General features: G+C 43.9%; 1 protein-coding gene across 2 annotated transcripts in view; it reads right to left on the minus strand.

Moving 5' to 3' along the window:
• Window positions 1–25,432, minus strand: part of rps6ka1 (ribosomal protein S6 kinase a, polypeptide 1) — a 53,123-nt gene that overhangs the window by 20,564 nt on the left and 7,127 nt on the right. For both annotated transcript variants that reach the window (XM_076748052.1, XM_076748050.1), the window contains exon 2: window positions 19,139–19,183. In XM_076748052.1, the coding sequence (XP_076604167.1) occupies window positions 19,139–19,183 (45 nt within the window). The remainder of the gene's footprint in view (window positions 1–19,138; window positions 19,184–25,432) is intronic.

The raw sequence follows: 25,432 nt of genomic DNA on the forward strand, positions 1-25,432 counted from the left end.
ACACACACACACACAGCAGGAGAATGCATTTATCTGCATTTACTCTGGAAGTAATATATTATATTGGCCTTTAAAGGTCAGCAATGCAGCTTATGACTCTAATATCAGAGACGTTTGAGAATACACAGACTTATCTATAAGACAATATGCATGTGCACACACACACACACACACATACACACACACTCACACAGACACACTGGATGATTAATGGTGCTGACTCTGTAGGAGTAGCACTACTGTACTAAGTGTGTGTGTGTGTGTGTGTGTGTGTGTGCGTTTGAAGCCAGACTGATATATGAATGAAAATGACATGACCAGCGAGGATTTCTGAGGAGTGTGTGCATTTGTGTGTCTGCTCTTATATGTATATGCACTATCATAAACCTTTTCGCTCCTGGAGGCACAAGTCGCTATCAGGGCTTAGCGACGGCAAGGACACGGTAACCATGACAACTAGGGCCCATAGCAGCCATGAATGGATGGAGGAGGGGCATGAAGTGAAAAGATGGATGGATCATAAGTCTGAGGGGCATTTGGTTCAAGTCTGGTGGGTTTTTAGTCCGTTCTGGGATGATGAAACCCACTGATATTTGGACTTGTCATGCTCATTGCACACACACACACACAGGTTGTGTCCTGTATTGATGTTTTCATTCACATATCAACATCAGTCTGACCTGACACACTCTTACACATTATGTGGCACTATGAAGTCCTTCTAAAAAGGCAACAGTGTTTCCCTTAAATTGATTTTTTTGTGGCAGCCCATCACAATATGAGCTTTGAGTGCCTCCAGGGCCGGGTACCAAACTTCTATACTTCTACGTCACCGACCTACCTGCTTCAGTACTGTCAAGTATCAAAAAATGCCTCGTCATTAAGTACCAAATGTCGATACCTGAGAAGTAAATCTCATCAGTGTCTGCTAATAATGCTGGTGATTGGCTGGGTAATGTTACACATCGTTACATATCATTCAGGAATACTCTGAATGAAACATGATCACGCCCAGGAGGAAGGGTTGTTGGTCTTTTCCCTTCCATAAAGACAGCTGGACGAATTTCTGAACTGAATCAGTCCGGAGTTTGTGAATTCTTAGTATCTTGAACATCTCTGCACAAATGATGTGCTCTGAACACAACGCAACTCTTCAGTTACATTATTAGCAAGCACGTGAAGAGCCTAGCTAGTAAGGAAAACTGCAGTCAAGTGAGCGGTCATTTGTGATAACCTGGTCAAGCCAGCCGTCGCTTGGATTTTTATGTGCATCTGGTTGCACTACCGGTGCCTGGAGCGGCCAAAAAAGACTAAAGCAAGTACTTTGCAATGAAAATATTTGCAGTGGAGTACCTTATATACAGCATTCTTAAATAATTACTAAAAAAAAAAACACTGGTTTCACACAAGCTATGTCTCATTTTTGTAATTTTGGCCATGATTTTTGTTGGTACAAGTACATTGTACTCACCCCGGGGTAAGTGCTGAGAGCCGGGTCGTTCTCAAAACACTTCTTACCACTTATTATAATTTTGTGTGCACACAGATTTCCTGAGAAATGAGGGATAATTACAACATTTTAAGTGCACCAACTTTCAGTTTTACCTCCAAAGCGGTTACTTCAGTTGTTTCCGAGCCTTTGGCAGACGATCTGAACCAGGCCATGACGCATACGCCACTGAGATACAAGGGAACTTTAGAATTTGGTGAAAAAAAAGCTGAATAATAAATAACCTGACAAGATATTCATGTGGTAATTGCAATGTGTATCTGTGCTGCATCTTCCACCATCCCCCCTCCAACAACAGGACACTTTGAACTCAAGTAGGTCATCAGCAGACAAGGTAATCAGTACATCATCCCCCAATTAGCTGCTCAATCTGTGGTAGCTGTGTTGCTACAACCGTAGCAACAAGCTAGCTAACACACTTAACTTAAAACGTTAACCCCTGATTTAAACAACTTACATCACTGTTGTTAAATGTCTGATGCCTGATGGTCTCACTGCTCCTTCCTCTTGCTGTGTTGGAGTTTATTGTATGCAGCCACAAATTTGCTGAGCAAGATATTCATAACTGAAAACAATGGTGTCCAGGACTGCAAAAATATGACTACTGTATACCTGAACACTCTTTTAATGATGCAAAATGAATCATTTGAAATGAAAAACTCTTGATGGAGAAATAAAAGATAGCTAAAAGCATCCCATGAAAACAGAGCAGTGAGGTGAACTATTCCGCCGCTGGGCGAGAGAGAATCAGAGGTTATATTGTGTACAATACAATCCAAAGATTTAGAGGCCCCTTCTAGCACAGAGGCAGGCTGGGTAATTGGGCTGTAAACCATCTCCGAGCCTGTGTGTGTGTGTGTGTGTGTGTGTGTGTGTGTATGTGTGCTTTTGTGTGTGTGTCTGTGTACCAACCATCACCCCGAGCCACCTAAACTGCTGCTGCCATCAACATTAGCTTCTGTTGATGATAAACTCAGATAGGAGGATACCCGCTTGACGGGCACCTCAGTCAAATGCTACCAACCCCCAACACACACACACAAACACACACACACACACAAACCGCACAGAAACATCACTAACAATCTCTGATTTACTTCCTCTGAGCACTGCTGCACATGCACACACACACACGTTCAAATGCACACGCACACACCAAACATCCCTCCTGGGCCTGCAGAGGCAATCATACTGTAACAAGGTCTGTTAGCCACTGCAAAGACGAAGGATCCATTTTAATTTGTGTTAAAACCTTCTGGAGAGGCTCAATTAATGTGCATAAACACAACTTTGTGACTCACACTCAATAATATGTGAATGATGGTGTGTGCGCGCTTATGTTTGCGTGTGCCTGCATGCAGATAAGCCTAGGCAATAGATTTTTTTTTTATTGTAACCAGAAGATTGTGCGTGTGTGTCTCAGAGCAAAGTCCATCCGGCTTGCATAATGAAGTTCATTTTCCATTGCACACTCTTGTTAACTGACTAACTTGCCACGTAGGAGCAGGAACACTAAGAGTTGTTTATACATAACAGATGAACCAAAACAAGGTTCTGACTATTCACTGAAAGCTATTGATTTGCCGAAAGCCATTCAATCAGGCAGCACAATGTCAAACATCCTTTTTTCTTTTTTTGCAAGACTTTGGTGTGACCTTGCTGAAAAACTAGCATTCAGGAGCTGACAAAAGGTGTTCAGCCCGAGTTGATTTAAGGCCGTCCTCGCCTTTTGAGCGACTAACTTCACAGAAAGTATGAGAAGTTTGGCTGGGAAACTTTGCGAGAACAAAAAGCGAACGGAACGAAACGGGGCAGGGCAGTCAAGGACACCTGCTCGACAAATCGTTACGTAGTCGGGCTTTATCTGGACGACAAGACATAATGATGAATTAGGAGGAGCGCTGAGAAGTAGTGATGGAAGATAAAAGGGGGAGAGGAGGAGAAGACGAGGATGCTGTACTGCTATGTACGGAGTAAAATGATGAGGGGCAGTGAGAGGGGGAGAGCGAAAGAGGGCATCTTCAAGCCTCAGTGCTTTTTCTCATTTAGGAGGGGTGTGTGTGCGTGTGTTCATGTGCGTGTGTGTGTGTGCGTCATCAGGGTTCCCTCCCTGTCGTCATCTGAGCGGCTGCAGGAACACCAGAGTCCACTCAATGCGGCACTTTGACAGAATCCAGAGACCGTTTCCACTTGCTGTTATCGCCCTGATTCTTATCGTCTGATCAAACAAGAATTAAAGGCAGCAACTGGCAGGTCTGGTTGTTCCTCATCAGCCCCGCTCGCAAAAATAATCACATGAGCCAGACCCGGCTGCCTCTTTAACTGACACATTGAATCCCATTATCATGCGTGATGTGCTGTGCATAGGTGGAGAAGCAGAGATGGGTACGGCCAAAACGGAAAGAGCATGGAAAAGAAAAGAGACACAGTGGACATATTCAGGTCAAGTGTCGGCGCCCACGTCGGGAGCCTCATAATGTCGAGTCTTCAGGGTCAGACCTTAAACATGCAAATGAGATGACAAGTTACTGCCTTGCAGGCTATTATGTTATAGTAGTATCTTAATTTATAAAGCTAAAAAAAGAATTCTAGAGCTGCAACTGGTATTTATTTCCATCCCTGATTCATCTGTTGTTTATGTTCTTGGATTGTAATTGTGCCTATGAAATGTCAGATAATAGTGAACACAATTGTACGCCTCCATGAGTACACACGACTGATAGAGAGCTTCATCACATGGTGCAACAACAATCACCTGAAGCTCAATATTAGCAGACCCAACGAGCCTGTGGTGGACTGCAATGCTTCAAACATGGATGTTGCTGCAAAGAAGCTTTAGGCTGTCTTCAACATCTTCAACCCAGTCGCACCGAAGATCTAAACAAGTCAACATTTGTGCCAAATGTGAAGAAATTCCCTCAGCAACATCTGGGTTTCTATAAAAAAAAAAAGTGCTTCCACCCTCCTCAGGAAAACACTACGCTAATGCCGTCGGATGACTGAGTGGACAATCGTGTAGCCACTAAATCATACTTCAGACCAGCTCACTGCCAATCGCTTAAGAAGCTTTTCCACAGTTAATGTCTTCTGCTGCAGCACAGATGCAGCGCGGAGGACTGTAATTTACTTCCAGAGAAGCAATACACTTCAGATAAGCAGTACCTCCCTGCACAACAACGCTCTGCCGTGGCGAGATTTCAAGAGAAAAGTCTTTTGGTTGGTTGAAATTTTTCCTTCATCAATTCTGTTGTCACAACCTCAGCGCTGATACACGCAGTTCTAGAAGTTTATACCGGTTGCTGCTGTTCAAGGTAAGAAAAAAACCTTCTCACAAACTTAACTAACAAATAAAGCACTCAGTACATAGATTAGGTATGAACGAGGACCAAATATTCAAACAAACAAAGCACGAAGATGAATTTCACTTACTAATCCTTGCGTTTCCATTCCATAATCTTGGTTTATTCAACCTCTCTTTTCTCGTAAAGGTCACTCGTTTTAAAAGAGGGGCCCCACTTGAAATCTTGGCTCTGCCTCTCAAAGCCTTGAGCTGCTTTATTAACACATGCAAACAACATTTCCTTAACATTAATTATCAAACTTTGAGATCAGCTTCCAGGATGTGGCTCGCCTGTGCGGTACAGACATTTGCAGAACATCAGCGAGAACCATCAAAACCATCCTCAAAGACGTTTCATCGACGCAAACTTAGCTATGTTTTGTGTTTTCAGCTTCAACAAACAATGTCTCTCAACATCATCCTCGTAATTTTCCATCCATCAGATCAGTACTGAGTGAGTTCCAGTGCTCACGTCACCTAAATGGACAGATTGCTGTCGCGGTCATTTCCCTCTTCGCTGGTGCCTCTACATTAAAATATCTTGGATCTATTTACCTCTCATTAGCGTCTCATAAGATCCTGAATTAGCTTTAAAGCTGATTTTGCCACTCTGACATAAAATACCTCCTCTAACAAAAAAATTGGAGTTATTTTTGGCTTTTCATTTCAGGCCTGTAGTGGTTCCTACTTCAGTGTGCAAGTTCAACCCAAAACAGCTGAACCAAAGAGTCTCAAACAGGCAGTTTCCATTTCCACTGTGCAGAGTCTGATCTTTGATTGATCATGGACTGAAACGTTTCTCGTAAGCTCGGCCGAGGTCTACTGCACTTCCGGTATTATGTGCCTCCGAACGCCGAAAAAAAAGGTTCCTTCCACACGGTGACATGAATCAGACATCTGATGTACTGATAACGCCAGCCCAAGGTAATGAAATTTGAACTCCTCGTGCAGCCACATTTCTATTAGACCTGACCTTGGTTACATCATGGAAGCGACACCTGCTGCAGTTTATTTACGTACTTCATTTACGCATCAGGTGTCTTGAAATAGGTCTATTAATCAGGCCTATTAATAGGACTAGTCACAGTGTTACCAAACGGACGTGTTGTTACGGTGCTTTTTCGGAGTTTGGCTGTTTGACTTTCCATCTGCCCTTTTCAGTTGAATTGATGGATATGCAGCTCTGTGATTACAGTTGTGACATGCTGAGCAGAACTGAGCGACTTGGCAGGTAGAAATAATTTCAATTTTAAAGGCTGAACATGTTTGTTAGCACTTCCCCTCATTCAGTGGAATATTAATTAAAATCTTTCCCAGCACTTTCACAATAGCAGCACAAGCTGCATTAACATTCCTGAGTCATTTGAATAAAAAGAACACCATTAACGTACCTGTCCGTCTATTTAAATGATGTCCTGTGAGAGCGGAGAGGAAAGCTTGTCCAATTAAGGAGCCTCACAAGAAGTGAAGCTGAATGAGCGCATGAACACAAAGGCTGAAGTTAGGTTCAAACCAAGGAAACATGCACCACCTTTTAATACCTAAATCTGAATTAAAGCCACAGCGTGTAGAACCTGAACATTTTCTGCCTCGATGCTCCCTACTGGTGGCATCAAAAATGCATTGCAGAAGAGAGAAATCTGTTAGGTTATGTTAGGTCTCAGTATCTCTATAGTACAATACCAACTTCAGCAACCAATCATTAGGCTCTTCAGCCTCATAATATATAGCTGTAAAGCCATAGTGCGTAATCACTGTGAGCAATAAAACACTGTCTGCTTAGTACTGTTCAAGGATCTTGCCAATGCAAGATAACAGTGAGCACAAGTCTTTAGGGACGTGCTGCTTTTCTGGCCTAAAACAGAGGCAGAGAAACACAGTATGTGATGCCTGCCAGCTTTCCAATCCAAAAGCAATCTCCATCCTAAAAGCAGTTTAACAGAATTGCCATAATTTGTTTTGTGAGGCAAAGGTTCCCGTCTAGCAATCGTGCGCTCTTCTTTTGATGAAAAATACAGCTACTGTGAATTCTTCCTTCTCCGGCCACCCTGAGGATCTTCTCTTCAGTGCAATTTTACTTTCCTAATGCAGCCTGACACGGCTGCACGACTCCTGTGGCCTCGAGTGACACTGGAGTCCATCCACCGCTGGTCTTTGCAGCACCTTTGCTCATGCTGTGACAACAAAGCTGACTTCCAAGGCTCTGTGAAATGACCAACAAACAGGTAAAGAGTGGAGAGAGAGAGGCTCTACTATTCCCTCTGAGAGGACCTCATTTGAGGATCTTACTGTGCACAATTATTCTGACTGGTCTAATTGCACGAAAATGATTTCCTATTATTTCCGCAGGTCCATGATGACTGGCATTCACGTGCAAATCAGATTAAATCAGGGTGTGCTGAGACCAATTTATGGTTAACTGCTGGCACCGGCCTTATGCACATACACAGCTTTACAATGGAAGTGGAGCACAGCAGGAACACCATGTGAGCAAGGTTTTATTACTCTGAAAAAATACCGTGTAAGCGTATTTATGATGCAATGCACACAGTGACTTTTTATTCTTGCAAAGTTTTATATATCCTGCTCAGTCTGGATCCTCACACATAAGCATCTTGGATAGCACTGATATAATGCTTCTACGCTACCAGAATAATTCCAAGATCCCTCTCTTTACCTTAAGCTGCGTGTATAGACTTTACTTTGATCTAAGATTCAGATATTCAGAGTGCACTACAAGAGCGGACTCTAATCTCTAAATCTAATTATATGCAAGCATAATCCTCTGCCATTTCATCAAAATAACAGACTGCTGGCACAATCTGAAAATATCATTTTGATGCCACATTCTTCCAACACTGAAGAGCAACAGCTGTGATTTAAATGACAGATTTTTGTGAGTGTGTATGAACAGATTTTGTGCCGCCACCTTGCCAACACCAGGTCCCTGCATGCTCACCCTTGGGTGTATCTTTTATGAACAGCTCTGTGCTCATTACAGTGATAGCTGAGGAAATGAAAGGTGCTGAAGTATGGGTAATAATGTGTGTTGCTATGGGAGGAGAAGGAGGCCGAGAAAAAACAGTGGGTCGTAGGGGAACTGCAAAGAGCAATAAGCGCTGTCAGCTCTCAGCACATGATCCTGCTCAACAGTCATTTCAGAGGCTTGTTTAAGGTCTGAGTCATGTTATAACGGGAAGATAGTACAGCCGAACGCATCTCAGACCAAGAAAGGGTGAGCAGTCCAACAGAAACAAACACTTCGACATTAAAGGCAGACAGACAAACCCTGCACACTGTCTCTACATCTGGGTCCTGTGCATGTGTGCGTGTGTGAGTGTGTGAGTGTGTGTGTGTGTGTGTGTGTGTGTGTGTGTGTGTGTGTGTGGCCGTGGGCTGCCTCCTAGGTATACTGTCACAAACTGTGATCGAAGACAATGCTGTCAAACGCCTGAATGATATAATGACAGAGTTGTCAGCAAAAGAGTGCTATAAAAACACAAACCCTACAGCTCACACTGCTTATTATTCTTACTGGCTGTCAGGGTGTGTGTGTGTGTGTGTGTGTGTGTGTGTGTACACGTGTTTGTGTGCTCGAGCCACATCTGTGACGGGCGCCACCAATGTCACCTCTGAGTCTGTGCCACAGTGCTGACATTAGCAATTTTCCTCTGTTAAAATAAAAGTGGACATTTTTTTTGCACTGTATTCAATCAAAGTCCCTTTTTTTTGGGGGGGGTGAACATGTGTACACAAAACACACACATACACATGCAGAAACACCCACAAAATAGGGTCACATAGCATAGCACACAGCTAGACCTAAACAAATCCAGACAGCTGCAACATTTTAGGTTCAACTGAGTTCAGAACTGAAGTCGCAAACTCTCTCTCTCTCTCTCTCACACACACACACACACACACACACACACACACACACACACACACAGCCACAGACAGACACACACAAAACACACCCATAGCATGTGCACTGACTAGACAATAATACATTAAGTGCATGTTAGGCTGCATCCTGAAGCCCAAAGTGATATAATCAGTCACAGACAGCTCTATTCTCTTTAGCTCCAATCCCTCTCCCCACTTCATCCCTCTAACCATGCAGTGGAATGTGAAGTGTTCGGCTCCGTCGAGCTCCAAGGCGTGTCCAAACCTTGTTAATACAGGCCTCCGCTCACTGGGGATCACTGCCGAGCAGATGCTGGCATAATGTATTACTCCACTGGCAAGGTTTCGCACTCCGCTGAGAGCTGCGTGATCAAGTTTTCTAAGAAATGTTTGACACTTTCCAGCCCTGAAAATGTTTGGCGATGCTGCACAGAAGAAGAAAACACATCGAGCACGACGCAAGTCAGGAGCACAGCTCGATTGACGTCCTCTGTCCCCATCATCACTCCTTCCATAAAGTTTTATTGTATTTATTTAACCTTTAATAAGCATTTGAAGGCTCGCTGGGGATGCATTGCCCTTTTTCAGCAATATCCTGTTGCACAGTCATCCAGTTATGCACATTCATACCTTGGAGCTGCCTTGTGTAGACCTGAATCTTTTATTCCTGATCACATATTGGGCAAGTGAAAAGACAAGAGGTTGACTCACTGGCTCGTGGATGTTTTGAGGAAGCAGGAAGCAAAAATGGGGTAGAAAAAGGCCACAATAGCAAGGAGAGAGACAAAGTCAAATCTGCAGAGCAAATATTGAAACTCTGAGCTCAAATTCAGGTATTATGAAGGAAAGTGATGGAGGATCGCAGGTCTGGTGATCACCATAGATTTGCTAAGAATTCTTGGCATTCGTTGGAACTTGGCAAACTGGAACAGCAGATGGTCGAGGACTAGTACCATATTCAGATAACGTCAGGTTATTTATTAAACACAAGAAAACTGATGCATGCGTTTCATGTTGCAATCGTCAGATCTCTGGCATTCCTCGCAGGCTGATGAAAACACTAAGATTTGTTGCAACACAATGTCCCAGTGTGAATATAATCTTCAGCGGGAGCTTGGGGCGAGATCACACACCTCTACCGCAAAACTGTCCTGCGCACATGCCCAGTTTCTTCACATAAATCCAACTATTAGTCAGCAAAACCCAAAAGGGCCAAGGAAGGGGAGCGATTGAAACTGATAGGATGCATCTCATCAAGAGGTAAAATGCAAAAAGCCCCCACAGGGATGCGAGCCAAGAGAAAATAAAGCAGCTAAAGTAGGAAGAGAGGAAAAGAGGAAGATAAGCAACAGAGGAGGCAGAAAGGAAATTATTCTGCTTTTCTTTCTGTCTTTTCTGTTGGTTTCCTTTGAGGAGAGTTCAGTGAATTTATCAGACTGAAAGCCCACAAAGGGGGCGATCCTTCCAGTGTGCATAACACACAGACAGAGGAAAGATAGGAGCAGACAAGCAGGAAGCAAAGCCCGCATGAGGAGACTTCCCTTTAAGAAATACAGAAATATACTTACTGGCTTTCCTGCTGAGAGTAAGATGAGAAGGTTGATGCCACTCCCATATCTCTCCAGTACACACAAAGCTACAGCAGGGCTGAACGACTAATCGCAATATTATCAGAATCACAACATTGCCAAGTGTAAAATGCAAATTGCAGGAGCTGCAATTTTTTGATAAAGTTAAAATGTGTCATAACATGCCATTATAAAGAAGCATTGTGGTGCTACGGAGAAAAAGCCTATAAATCATGTTCTCTGAACGTATGGGAACATTCATGTTTGGGACGAAATGTAGGAAAAATGATCATTATCATCATTTTCAGTCAAAATCAGCTTAGCTAAGCACAGAGGGAAAAAACAAGGGGAAACAGATAGCCTGGTTCTGTGCAAAGTTCAAACAATCTACCTACCAGCACCTCTAAAACTCACTGATAACACGTATTTATCATTTAGCGTACGTCAAAAGAAAGAGACGTAGCTTCGTCTCTACTCCCTTCTCTTTTTTTGTCTCCCATTAGTTCTCCTCTCTTCCTCTGCTTTTCTACACACCAGTTCGTGTCACGCCGTCTCCAGCTTCTCTGACAACCCTCTACCATCTTCATTAGTGTCACTGGAAGAAAATCAGCAACCACAGATTACACGAGCGAACGTCTAAACAAAGGTATGAAGTGGATTTTCTTGCAGAAGCAGCAGCAGCAACGGCAGTGATGTGCGGGGTTAATTCCTCACCATTGTGACATACAGAGCATCATCTCCAAGTTCATCTTCAAATAGGACATGTGCCCAGTGACCATGAAACACACGAAACCCTTCAACAAGAGGCTCAGGACACACAACAGATTGCAAGTCATCCAGACTGTTTTCTGCACATAATCTGAACTCCATCCAGGAGATTACACACAGACTGATAATACAGGAACTGTGGAGGAGGGCTCAGAGGAATAAGCATTGAGAGTGTGTATTCAGTGGGTGCCTGTGTGTGTGGAGGGGGGGGGGGGGGGGGGGCACAAGGTGGGTAACACCACATAAATCAAGTGTGAGGTCAGTTCTGTAAAAGAAACAGAGAGCAGTTGCCATGCCTACAACATGCATGTGCACACAGAGAGGCTTAAGCTAACACAAACGTACGCCGCGAGGCTGCGCAGCCCTGACTTTCCCATTTCCTGACTCGCCTGCTCTGCAGCGCTCCACGGCAGCCCAGAGGTCAAAAAGCTCATCGTGTAAGCTGCAATCCCTGCCTACATACTCTTGCCACTGGTAAATATTTAATCAGTCCTGGAAACACTCAACCCCGAGGCTGCGCTGAGCCCTTCTTCTGACTAGAGAGCAGAACGATGCGCTGCATGTGGAAGCCTGCGGTTCGTGATCTGAGGATACAGACAGATTAGCCAGAGGTACAATGGATCACAATGAGGACTACGCGAGAGTGTGTGTGTGTGCATTTGCTTCACATACATCATTCCCCAGTGACGCGGAGTGTGTCTTTTGAAGTGCTGAGTTATTCTGCCACTTCCTTCTTCTTGGTTTCCCGCATGCTGAGTCTTTCTGCAGTCACACAGTTCAGAGCTGTGCGATGGCACTTGTATCCACAACTGACTGACTGGAGGGAGAACTATGCAGGGGGAGGCCCGCTGTTCCCTCCCCTCTCTGTTCTCCACTCCTGCACTCCTCCTATGCGGTCTGCTCCTCCCATCCATTCCCTCTTTCCAGCTCCCTCGCTCCCCTCCGCTGTGGCCTCTCGTCACTCGGTCAGTGAAGCACAAATACCACTCGCTCTGCGCCTAGCTGCAGTAAAAAGCCATTATCCACATTAGGGACTACAAAAATGTCACTGACACCAGTGGAAAACACATTCACCCTTTCTGCTTCCTGCCCTCAGGCATGGCAGGTGGGGGCTCATATTGAAGGGGGACTCACACCAGCGGAAACGAGAACTCAAAAGCACACAGAAGCAAAACTGCATGCTGTGCAAGTTACATATAGGAGCATTTTTTGTGTGTGAAACCCCCAGCTCATGCATTCAACAAAACACTCTCACCACAGCAACTCTGTGATAATCAGGTCATCGTTTCAGTCATTTTTCAATTTGGTGAGTTGCAGCTTCTCAAATGTGAAGAATTGCTTCTCTTCTTTGTCTCTCATATGATGACAGTCAGTGAAATATCTTTTGGGTTTTGAAAGCATTTTGATGCGTTTTTTTTTTTTTTTTGTATTCTATAGACTAAACGAGTAATGGAGAAAATACTCTGAAGATTCAACAATAACGAAACTAATGCTTACTGGCCCATTGAGTGGCTGTTCTGAATCATATCAAAGAACAGACATCAGAGTGAATCTGCACAGCTGTCATGAAACAGAGGATGTCCATTTTTCTGGGCACTTTAAGGACATCCTTTAAAATTATGTATTACTTTTCATACTTTTCCAAATTATGTTTCACAAAGAAAGCCCCAAAGTTGCTAAAAACTGTAATTAAATTCACCTGATGTAGACTTTGCAGAAGAAAATAATATCAAAATGTCCAAAGAAACCTTTCAAACCACTCCTGCATCAGCGTCCACTTCAATACCGTCAATCCAAATGCTCAGTTTGTTCTAAACAGGGATATTTTGGGGTGTAAAATGTTAAAATAACAGTGAGAAATGTTCAACAGTTTCCTTGAGCCCTAGCCTCATATTTTAACCAAAGCATGACTATAGCATTCCTGTCTAATGGTCTTTTCAGGTAGGGAGGGGTGGGCAATCTCACAGGCAGTGCGCCAAGCCAACACAATCCAAGAAACTGTCATGCTCGTCTCAAGCATGCGCCACCCGCTACCAGAACTGAAGTGTACAGGACGAGAGACTGATCCTCGGCCTTTTCTGAAATAAGTAACTGTTTTCTAAACAGCTGCTGGGACATTAACAGGAAGGCTTCTGCAAGGCAGAGCACGGGTGGAAGACCGGATGCAGCAGGTAACGTTACGTAGCCTCTGCTATGCTACGCTAAATTAGCTAAATTTAGCTATCAACAATAAGTCTGTGGTCCGCGTCAAAGACTAGGACTGCCATTGTTTTTGAACAAATCAGGAAGTCTGACGTATCATCTGGTGTTTCCATGGAAGTTACAGCTACTAGAGTGGTTAAAAGATGCCATTGACAGACGATAAAACTGCAGCTTTCTCAGGGGTTTGATCACATAAGAGCACACCTGAACAAAATATATAACATGGTTGAGCCATTTTAGACATTTAAATGTGGGAACATATTGTACCTTTAATCCTCACGTACAACCATGCTGAGCCAAAATGTGAAGTGACACTGAAACATCCCACCTTGCTACATCCAGCAGCATTAAGTCTCATAAATGTCTTGGTTTGGTTCGGCTGCCTTGTCTCTACGACAACTCTGAAAGCTGAGTCCTCAGCACGAGTCCTCCATTTACAGGAGCACAGAAAATCTGGAATTATCCAATTATAACCCTGCTCGCTTTTGCCTCGGTGGCTGTCAGCTGCTTTGATGTGAAACCAAGACAACCAATTCTCGTCACACTACGGGAGTATTACATTTTCTTGAGGTCAGGGAATAATTTAATGTTGCACTGGAAGATGTGATAAAAGGTAAAAATGTATCACCTGTTAACAGCCTGTGGTAATAAAGCACAAGGCCTGAAAGGTTTGTCCAGACTGCTTTAACGGTGACTGTTAATCAAGCTCTGGCTAATTCATTATTGTCATGGAGACATCAGCTGTGATTTATGGTGCACGGCTGGGTAAAGTATAAAAAGTGAAACATCATCTGAATCTTTGCGAGCGCCTGTCAGGAGCCTATAAAAGCGGCCACCAACTTTCCGATGGCCACATTTCAAAACCCTTTATTTCCCCTCAATGTGCTCTTACTATGAGTGCGAGCACTTAGTATGAATTCAGTTTTAATCATTTCACATTAGGCTCAGTTAAAAAAATGTAATTTACAGTGAATTCATTTGGAACAAGGGACTCAGCTTCCGTAACAAAGCGTAACACAATTAGCAATGAGACTATTGTTACTTCATTAGTATTTGGTTGGGTAGATTACAACAGGCTGAATGAAAAACCTCCCACGAGCCTTGTGAGGTCCGCAGATCAAAAACTGCTCTGATCTGGAATGACTGATAAATTTGTGCAATAGCACAAATGGTCCTTTGTTTCTGACAAAGCAGTAAATGATTTTCTGAGCTGGAGTTTTATCAGCTCTATGGCCGTAAATGACGCGCCTCACTGATGGAGGTGTGCAATAAGCTGCGTTTGGGTTTTGCGTGTGTATTAGGGGGGCCTTAACAGTGGGATAGTCTCAAACTCAATGCTGTTGTCTGACTTCAAACATGCTGGTCTCATAAATTCTGGTGGAGAAAATCAATAAGATTGTCTCATTGGTCAAGGTGAACAGACACTAATGATTATTTTCTTGATTAGGCAATTAAGCACCGAGACGAAAAAGGGAAAATCACAGTTTCCCAAGAGTCCGGGGTGATGCTGTTGACTGTCTGGCTTTGTCTTACCAACAGACCAAAAGCAAAAGATATTCAGTTCATACTTACCAGCTGCATTGGAGAAGCTGAAACCAGACGATTATTGCCGTTTGTGCTTGAGGAATGACTCAAGAGATTATCTGATTACCAAAAGTGACGCCGATAGGCAGCAACCAGATCATACAAGCTCACTGCAAGAGGTGCAAGCACGGCTGCTGGCCTGATTCATGTCCTCATGTGAGGTCACTTTGGCCTGCTGGGCTCATGGTTTTCACTTCCTTTTGGCAGTCCCACTGTAGATGGCTTAACTCTCACCACATATGGCATTTTTCTTCATCTGTTTTTTTCTTTCTGAAGCACTTCTGTCTCGGAAACTGAGGCGGTCTCGTCCATTGTTTCTACTTTTTGAACAAATCTCCCTCGCAGGTATCCTCAAGGATAGCGAGGTTGATGTGATTTGTTGCGAGAAAAGGCCAATTTCCACACTTGTGTGGGAGCAGATGGGAGCATCGTCAGCCTGGCTTATTGTCAGGGAGTAAATTGCCGGGTGATATCATCCCCCTGTGACGAGATCAGATGAGTAGCCTCTTAGGTGAGTGTGCTCTGCTGCCTGATCATCCCATCAATACACCTCACCAGAGGCCATTTGTTGTTAACGGCTACTGCACTGTCACCAGGATCTAAGTTTTTATCTCTTTTAAACTGTGTGGAGAAGATGAGAGCTGGGAGAAAAGCCAAAGAGAGAACCGTGCAGTGAAATGAGAAATGGTTGGTTTTTGTATTTTCACGACTAACATCGACACACAACAGCTGACAGACGATCCTTAAACAATCATTTTAATAATCAGTGAATAGTTTAAGTAATTCATTGAGCCAAAACCATAAAAACCATAAACATTATCTGGTTCCAGCCTCTGAAACGTCAGCTGCTCTGTTTCAGTTCAGTCTAAACTGAATATCTTTGGGTTTGGGAAAAAACATCTTACATTCTCCGAACTCGCTTATGAAGCAATGTCTCTTTGCAAAATATGAAACTGTACAGTCATTTCAAGGCTTGTGCCAAATGTCATGACGCTTCATCCATAACGCTGACGCCTGAATTGCTGAGAGTTGTGTGTGGAGGACCCGGCAGAGCGCCGACAGACCGGAGCTTCTGCAGGAGTAAACACTCGGCGACACTCCGGATTCTGCTGTGATCCGGAGCCGTTTACCAGTTGGAGGAGAGTTTATCTTTTAAACTTTTGGGATTAAAAAGTGGTATTAGCTTCCCTTCAACCTGTCTGCAGCAGAGCCGCCGAGAAGCCAACTTGTTCTGTAATCAGTCTCTGTTTGTTGATTGCTGACTGGAGGGGAAATGTACTTTACGTCATGGACACGAAGGAGAGGAGAACAAGAAAAGAGACTGGAAGGAAATGACTGAGAGAACCGGACTCTGGTGCTGAGTTCAGATCAGGTTGAACTGAAAACAAACACACACACACACACACACACACACACACACACACACACACACACACACACACACACACACACACACACACACACACACACCCCCTCTGTGCCTGCTGTTGCTCACTAGCTTCCAGCTAATGAACACTGTTCTGGCTGTTTGAGGAGAATAAACACAAATGATCCTGCAGTCAAAAGTAATGCCAGGCGAAAATTTGCTGTGTGTGTGTGTGTGTGTGTGTGCATGTGTGTGTGTGTGTGTGTGTGTGTGTGTATGTGTTGACATTACTACTCATGTTGTGGGGACATAAATCTGTTTACAGTCACATTGTGGGGACTCGCCTTCCTTATGGAGACAAAACTCAAGTCACCATAATGTAAATCATTAAGTTATTAAGTTTTAGGGTGGAGACTTGGGTTAAGGTTAAGGGTAGGGTTAGGGTTAGGCAAGGGGTGTGTGTGTGTGTGTGTGTGTGTGTGCGTGTGCACAGCAATCATCTTGCATCCACTTAGATAAATTCTGAAATCTCTTGTGAGCTGAAATAGAATTTATTAATTATCTTAGTTTAAAAAAAGCCCTCGTCAGTGGCACTGTGGAGGTGGATTTCTGCCTCTTTCCAGGTTATTTTCATGTCTCAAAACAGACAATGAAAAAGGCTAAATAATCATAGCAACAGTCCCTGGGTTAAAGCCCTTTGAACAGCAACCTGTCGGCGAGCCTTACCTGCTGCAGTCACCTTTACTATCAGGTTAATGGCTCTGAAGAACACATTAGAAGGACAACAGCAGCAGCAGCATCTGAGTAATGTGCTGTTGTGTATTCATCAGTTTTTTATACGAGGTGAAGGAGAGAGAGCGTCAGCAGACAGAAGATGGCTCATTAGCGCTGTGCAGGTCTTCTCCAGGGGCAGACGACTGACTTAACCTCACCGTCCATAAACACACATACACACACACACAGCTTAATGCTGAGGACAATCACTTCGCCGTTTTAAACCCTTTTTCAGGTTTTAACATTGGTTCAGCCAGCAAGGACAGCCACTCTCTCCCTCCCTCAGTCTCAATTCGCAGCCCCCCCATCCAATTAGGTCTGCTGGAGCCAGGTAACTCCCATGGCTAGAGTAGATAACAGCAGCCATTATCAGATTCCCAGCCTTTAAACTGCAGCTCGGCATCGATCACTGGAGCGACTGATCTCAACAGCCCTGCCCGCATGGTGCCAGAACACTCTGGGGACCAGGTCTACCCCCATCCACAACAACCCTGATCCAATGCCTCAGAGTAAGAAAACATTACAGAAAGTGAATAAAAGACTGCTGACTGAATCTCGCCATGTGCACCTCAGAAACATGGGCCTTCCTGTGGACTCACAGGTAGACATCCCAGCAGCCCTTCTGGAGGACGTCCTAATAAACACGATTATATAAATGATCAGATTACTTAAGTTCTCCCCAATCAATTAGCACAATATGTAATGAACATAACTGCACTACCCAGGCCTGAGCAGTAATTAAATATTATCGAGCCATATTGTGATGATATGATTAGAGATGCACCAATACTGACCTTATTATGTGGATCTACCACGACGTGATCTGGTTTCTTTTTCAGTGACAAAAGTCCATGTTTCCATCATTAGCTATATATTTATACTTGAAAATACCCTAACTGAGACCAAGATAATGATCAGGGCTGAACAATTTACTGAAAAATTATCGAAATCTCAAATACAGCCACGTGCAAATCGCAGGAGGTACAAGATCCCAGTAAAAAACTAAATCATCCTTTCTTTATCTATTTATTTTCATGAAAATGAAATGCAAAAATGACCATTTCTACTGAAATCATGACTCATATCTGTCAAAATATCTGCAATGTGATCTGTTTTGCACACCATTCAGCCTTAATAATGATCTCGCCCATACTGCCAATTTACATAATATTATTTAAATGAGTTTGAATCTGAAAATGCATTACGTTATGGTCTGTCCAAGCTAAGAGGTCTGTGTATTTGTTCCCCTTTGCCATCAAACATTAATGGCTTTAACCAGTGCTGCCCCTGCGTGCTACCACTTTGACTGAAACACCTCTTTCTCATCCAGCGCACTCTGCTCTGCCTCAGTCACAGCACATTGTTCCCAACAGAAAGAAAAGACGACATGCTCTTCAGACTCCATCCCCCTCGAGAGCGAGGACACAAACACAGAAAATAAAAAAATAAAAAAATAAAAAAAAGAAGCTGCGCGAGAAGGAACATTGCCTCGTCCTCTCCTACATGGCTGGAGAGTAACAATCTACAGGAGGAAACAGGATCATGTTTCGGAGCCGGACAATAAAGCGCAGAGGCCAGCCAGGAGGCAGGAAAGGGCTGACTCGGTGATTCTCGCTGTGTTTTTGTCTCTGTGTGACGTGTTAACATGTTAACAGGACACATGAGGACATGCACTATGGTATTATTATGGCCCTATTATATTGACCCAGACACATCTCCACACACAGTAGCTGGGCTGCGGCTCGATCAGCCTCACTCAGACAGTATTCAACACATTAAAGTCCAGCCGGCTAATGCCCACTGAGGGCTTTCAGTGCAATTGCTAAATGAATAAATCAGCGCACCGTCGCACGTTGCGCGAACACGTGCTTTGTGCACAGAAATGGCTCAAAATGGAGATAATCAGAAGAATTTTGCCCTTTGATGGAATTTCGCCTCCTGCTGCTGGCTTTCATAGAAAAGCAGATACAAAAGCCAGAGAATACAATGCAGGAGTCGTGTCCAAGTCCTCTAATTTATTGGATGGTAAGCTGCATGAATGTTGAGTGCCATTAATGTGTGCGTGTGTGTGTGTGTGTGTAGGTCTTTGCATTTGTGTGTGTTCCAGAGATGCCATGTACCTTGACAGCAGGTGTGACTCCTTCCTCGGTGGTGCTCTGCCCATTCTGTCAAGAAAGCAGATGTGAGAAACAGTCAGTGTGACAGCCCATATATCATATGTATGTGTGTGTGTGTGTGTGTGTGTGTGTGTGTGTGTGTGTGTGTGTGTGTGTGTGAAGAAGGGAGACACAGAAAGAGAGCAAATATCTGCAAGACTGTGTGGGAGGCATCACTCCATTGTATCCAGCACTTTGCTCCTTGGCTGGCAAACCTAATAATCTTAGTTGTCCGATCGTGAGAAGGTAAGTCTCGCTGCAAAGAGTGATCATTGTTATTTGGAAAACAATGGCTCTCCGGGGCCTATTCGGAAACTCAGCATGTTGTTCACTGCAGCAGAACTGAGTGGCTAACTGAACGTACAGCATCCTCCGCTCATCATTCTACTTGTTGTTCAACAGCACGATGAGACACCTGTGAGGTAACTTTTAAAAAGCATTACGATGGCAAGTCAAATTAGGATCACTTGTCACCGCTACGGTCTACAGAGGCCGGGCTGACACTGGAGGAGAAACACGAGCCTGATTCCAAAACAGCTGGGACGCTGTGCAGCACAATTAAAAACACAATCAGTCATTTGCAAACAAACTGTAGTAACATCCTTCATACAATCACGTGTCCACAAAGCGGTGAAACTCGCTCCATCCTCGCTTGTGAACGACTGAGCCTTTCCAGGATGCCCCTTTCAAACCCAATCATGATACAATCACCTGTTACCAATGAATGTACTGAATGTAAAACATTCAATACTGTTATATATATATATATATATATATATATATATATATATATATATATATTCTTTTTTTTTTTTATATAAACCCAATTTCAGAGGGCTAGCTGTCATGGTGCAAGGTGATGAACCAGGTACCTTGCTAATGGGGCCAGTAAGAAAAAAAATGTTGCCATTCTTGCAAAACATGGACTCAAAATCAACAGAGAACAGCCAAAATCGAAACAGCAGGGGTCGCGATATCCTCTCTTCAAAACACAATAACCTACACTTCCCATAATGCAACTCCCTTCCTTGTAAACGCCCATGTCTTTCTGCAGAGGTTTACAGAGGTGAGAGATTTTCTCAGACGTGACAAAGCTCCTCCAGAGCCACACTAGAACTGTATTCACGGGCTGACTACTCCCTGTGGCGACCTTAACATGAACAACAGCCTTTTAAAGACAGTGTTCTACCTCTGAAACGTGTGAAGTTAAATCTATGTCGACTGATCAAAGAAACACTTCTGTGAGAAGATCCTACATAGCAACTCCCTCCTTTTTCCGCTTTTTGCTTTGTTTCTCCATTACAGAGGGGCGACCGAGAGGCTGCTCGCTTCCTCCATGCCCTCTTCCCTCTTCCTCTTCCTTTAGACTGCACAAAATAAGACAGGCGGTCAATACAATGACAGGCAGCGGCCATAACAATCAAACCACTTTGCTGGACTCAAGCACACCGACGGGGAAAAAGCACCTTCTGAGGAGAAGGACCACAGCCTGTGGATTGAATCCATCGTGGCAGTTAATACCTCACAACACATCGTCCCCTGTGCTGAGATTGGATGTGTTTGGCAACTGGCTGTACTTCCTTATTTTCTGCTTTGAGTTTCGTTCTAGCAACAACCGACAGCTATAAATTGGACAAGCTGGGCATTGTTTTTTTTGTTTTTTTTATTTTTTATTTTTTTTTACAGACCAGCAGTTCATCTGGTTGGACTTTAATCATGATCTCGAGGGAGGCAATTTAATTTAGCCAAACTATGCCAGTCATAAAAGCTGTAAGAGCTGTAATGTGAGGTGACATGGGAGAAATGGAAACAATTACGCAGCCAAGTGCAGTTTGAAGTCAAGCACAGATGTGTTTTTGGAGCCGTGAATCAAAGCTCCCCTGCAGACATGTTTTAAGATGTACAGAAGTAAAAAAAAGCACTTAACACTTTGACTATTTCTGATATGTTCTTTCCACAAAAAGAAGTTCTGTTATTTAGTTAAAATCCTGAATGTATGATTTAACAAATGTGAGTCAAAAGTTTAATTACCTCACAGGAAATATCTCCAACATCACTGAAAGGTTTGTGCACCAGAAGCTTCACGTTCCCACGTCACGCTCTAAGTTGGATATTGGATCGGGATTGGTTCTGAACCACTGTGATGTCACAAATCATGCTTGTAGGCCCGCCTCTATAAAACTGCATTTTAAATGAGCCCAAACTGCTGCACTTGTGCTGTTTTGAGGGGCAATGCAGACACATTCAATGTAATTTTCAGGAGCAAAAAGTGAAATCTGCCCACTTCCCTCCATGTTCTGGCTCCTTCCTTCCTTTCACCTCATCTTCCATCACTGAGGTTTGTGTGGTTGGCTTTGTTTAACCCAGCATGGTGACGCGCAGTGGAGGAAATCCTACGTGCATGAGCGCAACTGTCTGTCTTGGGTTTGTGTGTGGATGTGTGCGTGTGTGGTCAGCAATTCCTTCCCAGCGTTGCTGCTCAACACATTTCAGCCTCATTAGCTTTGCATGGCTGATCCTAGTGGCCCAGTTACTGGTGCTTTCCTTCCCCTGGGCTTCCTCAATGAGAGCAAAAATTGGAATAAATATGCCCAAAAAAAACAATGTCCGGTGGTGCGTGAAATCTATAGACATACAAAAAAAAAACGATACAAGACGCACACATGTCCGCTGGAAGACATTTACAGGGCACCAGCACGCTGCGGACAGATTTAAAGACCAGCCTATTAAAGCGAGCCAGACAGCAGAACATTTAATTTCTCACAGGACTCCTATATGATTAGACAGAGTAAACAATCTCAGCGCACTGATGCTGTGTGCGTTTGATGGATAAATCTGGGTTTTCACGGCGTGTTTTGAGCAGCGCTGCCTTGTAGCTACGCAACCAAGAAATACAATATCCATTCTTTTGTCCGTACCGGTAATCCTATCTGACTACATTTCTTGTAATCTCACTTGCCAGTGAGTATTGACAGCAGGTCACATTACTAATGTCCTCTTCTGGTCAATGCCAGAAAATGGACAAAAGCTATTTCTGTCCTTTTCAGAGTGTGCTAAAAGCTCCTGGACGTGAAGTGAAGAGAGAAGAAATTGGTTTTAACAGCACCAAATCTGCAGATCTACCCACAGGTGAACAGGTGGACGTTGTACAGTCTTGGCTTCACTCACAGCTTTACTTGAACTCTAAAAGTCAAAAGGAATGAGGACTCTTTCTGGGGCCACTTATCAGGCAGAGTGCTGTGTTATCACATGCCCACTCAGCCTTCCACCACTCCCGCAGCCCTGCTCAGGTGTGCCGCAGGTCACACCCAGATTAGCTGCGGATAAGCTACTTGCACACAGAGCAAAGCATGTATGGGAGCTGAACTTGAGCATGAACACGCTCGAGCACACTGCTGACCACGCCTGGCTGGCAAACATGGCACACATTCCGTCTTTTTAACCCTGCTTTCGCCTCTTCGCGGCGGCCGCGTTACGTAATGACTGAAAAAACTCCAGTCTCCTCTCTCCACCAGCGAGGCTTGCACAGTCCTGCTCTTTAAGTCCTGGCTTGTGTAGCCCTGCTGTATAAACACGTTCGTGCTTTGCTCTTGTCTCCTCTATCCAACAGAATTCCATGTGTAATCTTAAATAGAAAGAAGGCATTAAAAAGCACAATAAGTGACAATGGATTTAAAGGAGTTTAAGCCTCAATCTGCAAGACTCCAAATGCAATTTCATCCAGAACTGGAGCTAAATTCAATGCTGATGCTGTTTGCAGCTGGCACACTGGTATCACCTCACCTCATCTGTCATCTTTCAGGCCCTAGAAGCTGTTGAAGATAGGAGCTCAGAATGTAAACGACATGTCCAGGACTAGCTGAGGCCGAGAAAAGAAAGGATTTGGGGGATAGTACAGCAGAACGAAACCGCAGAAACCATTTCAAACGAAATTACCCCCACAGAGGTAGGAAGCGCAAAACTAAATTAACCAAAGTGTCTCATCAAGCTGCAAAATGGGAAAAATGATGAGCGTTTTCATCTAGGAATAAAGCGATAAAAAAGCAGCAAAGTCACTACTGAACACCTGCATCAGTGTCATTTCAGGTGTCCCATTAACACACACCTGCTTATACTTCCTCTTGTTCTTTTTAAAGACCTAAATATCCCTCATTAATATCTCACTCTGTGACTTCTCATAACTTCTATTTGAGTTCATCTGCTTTAAGCTACAGTCAGCACAATGATATCCAGTAGCTGTCATAAGGTTTCATAGTTTTAGCATCACCTGTGTGAATCACTGAAATGATCAAAGGTGAGAAGCTGTACCTGACTTTCAGGTTTGGCATATGAGGGATTCTTGACTGAGAGTCAAAAGGCTTGAGGGAATGTGGATCCAGTATTTCTGCTGGAAATCTGCAATAACTAAAGACACGAGAAGCATGATTCAGATCTTTTGGAGGACCTTCGCTAACCTAGAATGACAGTGGCCTGTGCAGGTGGTAGTGAGTCAACTGAGACAGGCTGGGGACAATTTGTTGAAGTGCCTTATCAGAGATGACTCACTGAGGAGTTAATTCATAACCGTCGTGGTTTGCCGATGAATAAAGGGGCTCAATCAAACAAATCGTTTTTTTTTTTTTAATAGCTCTCTTTGCACATTACTTCCTCGCCTGCTTTGCCACAGTTTCCAGCACAAAAGCCCTTCAGTCTGATTTCCATTCATGACACCTTCCAAAACACAAGCGCTCGCATAAAGAGCGATGGGGGAAACAGACTTCTCATCAGCTGCCATATCATAGCGCATCACTGTGTGCTGACGAGAATGGAGGTTTTATGATACAAAGCTTCCTTTATTTTTTCCAGATCAGCCAAAAAGTGTGTCTCTCTCCGTCCGTCCCATCTGTGCACATGACCAGGCAGACTCCCATTGCCTCCCGATTGACTCTGCCAACATGTTCACTGGCATGGCCTCCACTCTCACTCGCTCTTACTGCTCAATCAATCTGAGCCCTGAGGTGTCTCTCCCTCTCTCTCTGCCATCAGGCACCGAAGTGTGCAGCTGGCTGGTAGGTTGGTGACAGAGATAAATGGCACAGGTCCCACTGTGAATGGCAGTGATCTGTGTCATCAAATCAGTTACAGATTCTGGATTTCGGTGGCCAGAGCATGCATGCGACAGCAAAAATAAGATCTCCTTACAACACATATGATGTTAGTATTTACTCACATGTGCTGTATTTTTAGCAATGATCTCACAATTTTGCTTATCAGGGAGTTGGGAGCATTACACATACCAAAGGCAGGGTATTTTCGCAGCCTTAAACTTAGCACTCTTCACAGGTTCTGCACTGCCATCTGTTCAGCTGCGATACGCTACTCAGCCAACTCATGTGCTGCAGAATACTGTAAATAGTGGAGTCTGCAGGACAAACTATGTCAGGATGACACGGTTTCTAAATTACTGCAAGCAAACTAGGTTTTTCATTCATCATAAGCACTACAAAATATTATTTGTCTGCTCTACAATTAACTGTACCACCTGCCTCTGCACAATCAATAATGTCCGCCTCCTTAATAGTGGTAGTACTCCTTAATGAGGCAAGACTCATTAATTTGTCTTTCATGGATCAGACCTCAGGTTTAATCATCATAATCATTTTTCACCGAATTCATGCTCTTTCTTGCATCCATTAAATTTCCACTCCCATCAAATCCTGAGAGGCTTTCCAGAACCAAGAGACAGTAAAATGAGCCTAATTTATAATCAGACTCGTGTCTTGCGAAGCTGATTGAGGCCAGCGTGCACAGAGCCATTCATCAGTGAGATCAGACGCATGAAAAAAAAAAAAAAAGGTGGCGACCACAGGCCGCTTCACCTGCTTAACTGACAGACTGATTCAAAAGAGGCAGTTCCTGCAGCTACATGTGGTGCAGGCTGCTTCCACACAGCTCCTGCCTGCTCATCATACAATGTGAGAGCCAAGTACTCACTAAGCAGCCTGTTCAAGAGGCAGCGGAAGGATTCATGAATAATGATGCTACATCAGAATAACAGGGGTCTGGACAACACTGCCGCCACTGATCTCTCTCTTTAGAGGGTTAAGTCCATACTCAAGTCCATACTAAACGATGTCATCCTCCACTTTACAACTCTGCAGCGGATGCACACAGTCACACAGCAGGAGACCGGTGCAGGTGCCCGCATGTTTCCACTGTAAATCAAGAGAAATCAGACTCATCCTGCAGCCTTCAGTCCTAAACTCACACTTAAAGGTA

This window comes from Chaetodon auriga, chromosome 14 (genome assembly GCF_051107435.1).
Source record: "Chaetodon auriga isolate fChaAug3 chromosome 14, fChaAug3.hap1, whole genome shotgun sequence".
Classification (NCBI taxonomy): domain Eukaryota; kingdom Metazoa; phylum Chordata; class Actinopteri; order Chaetodontiformes; family Chaetodontidae; genus Chaetodon; species Chaetodon auriga.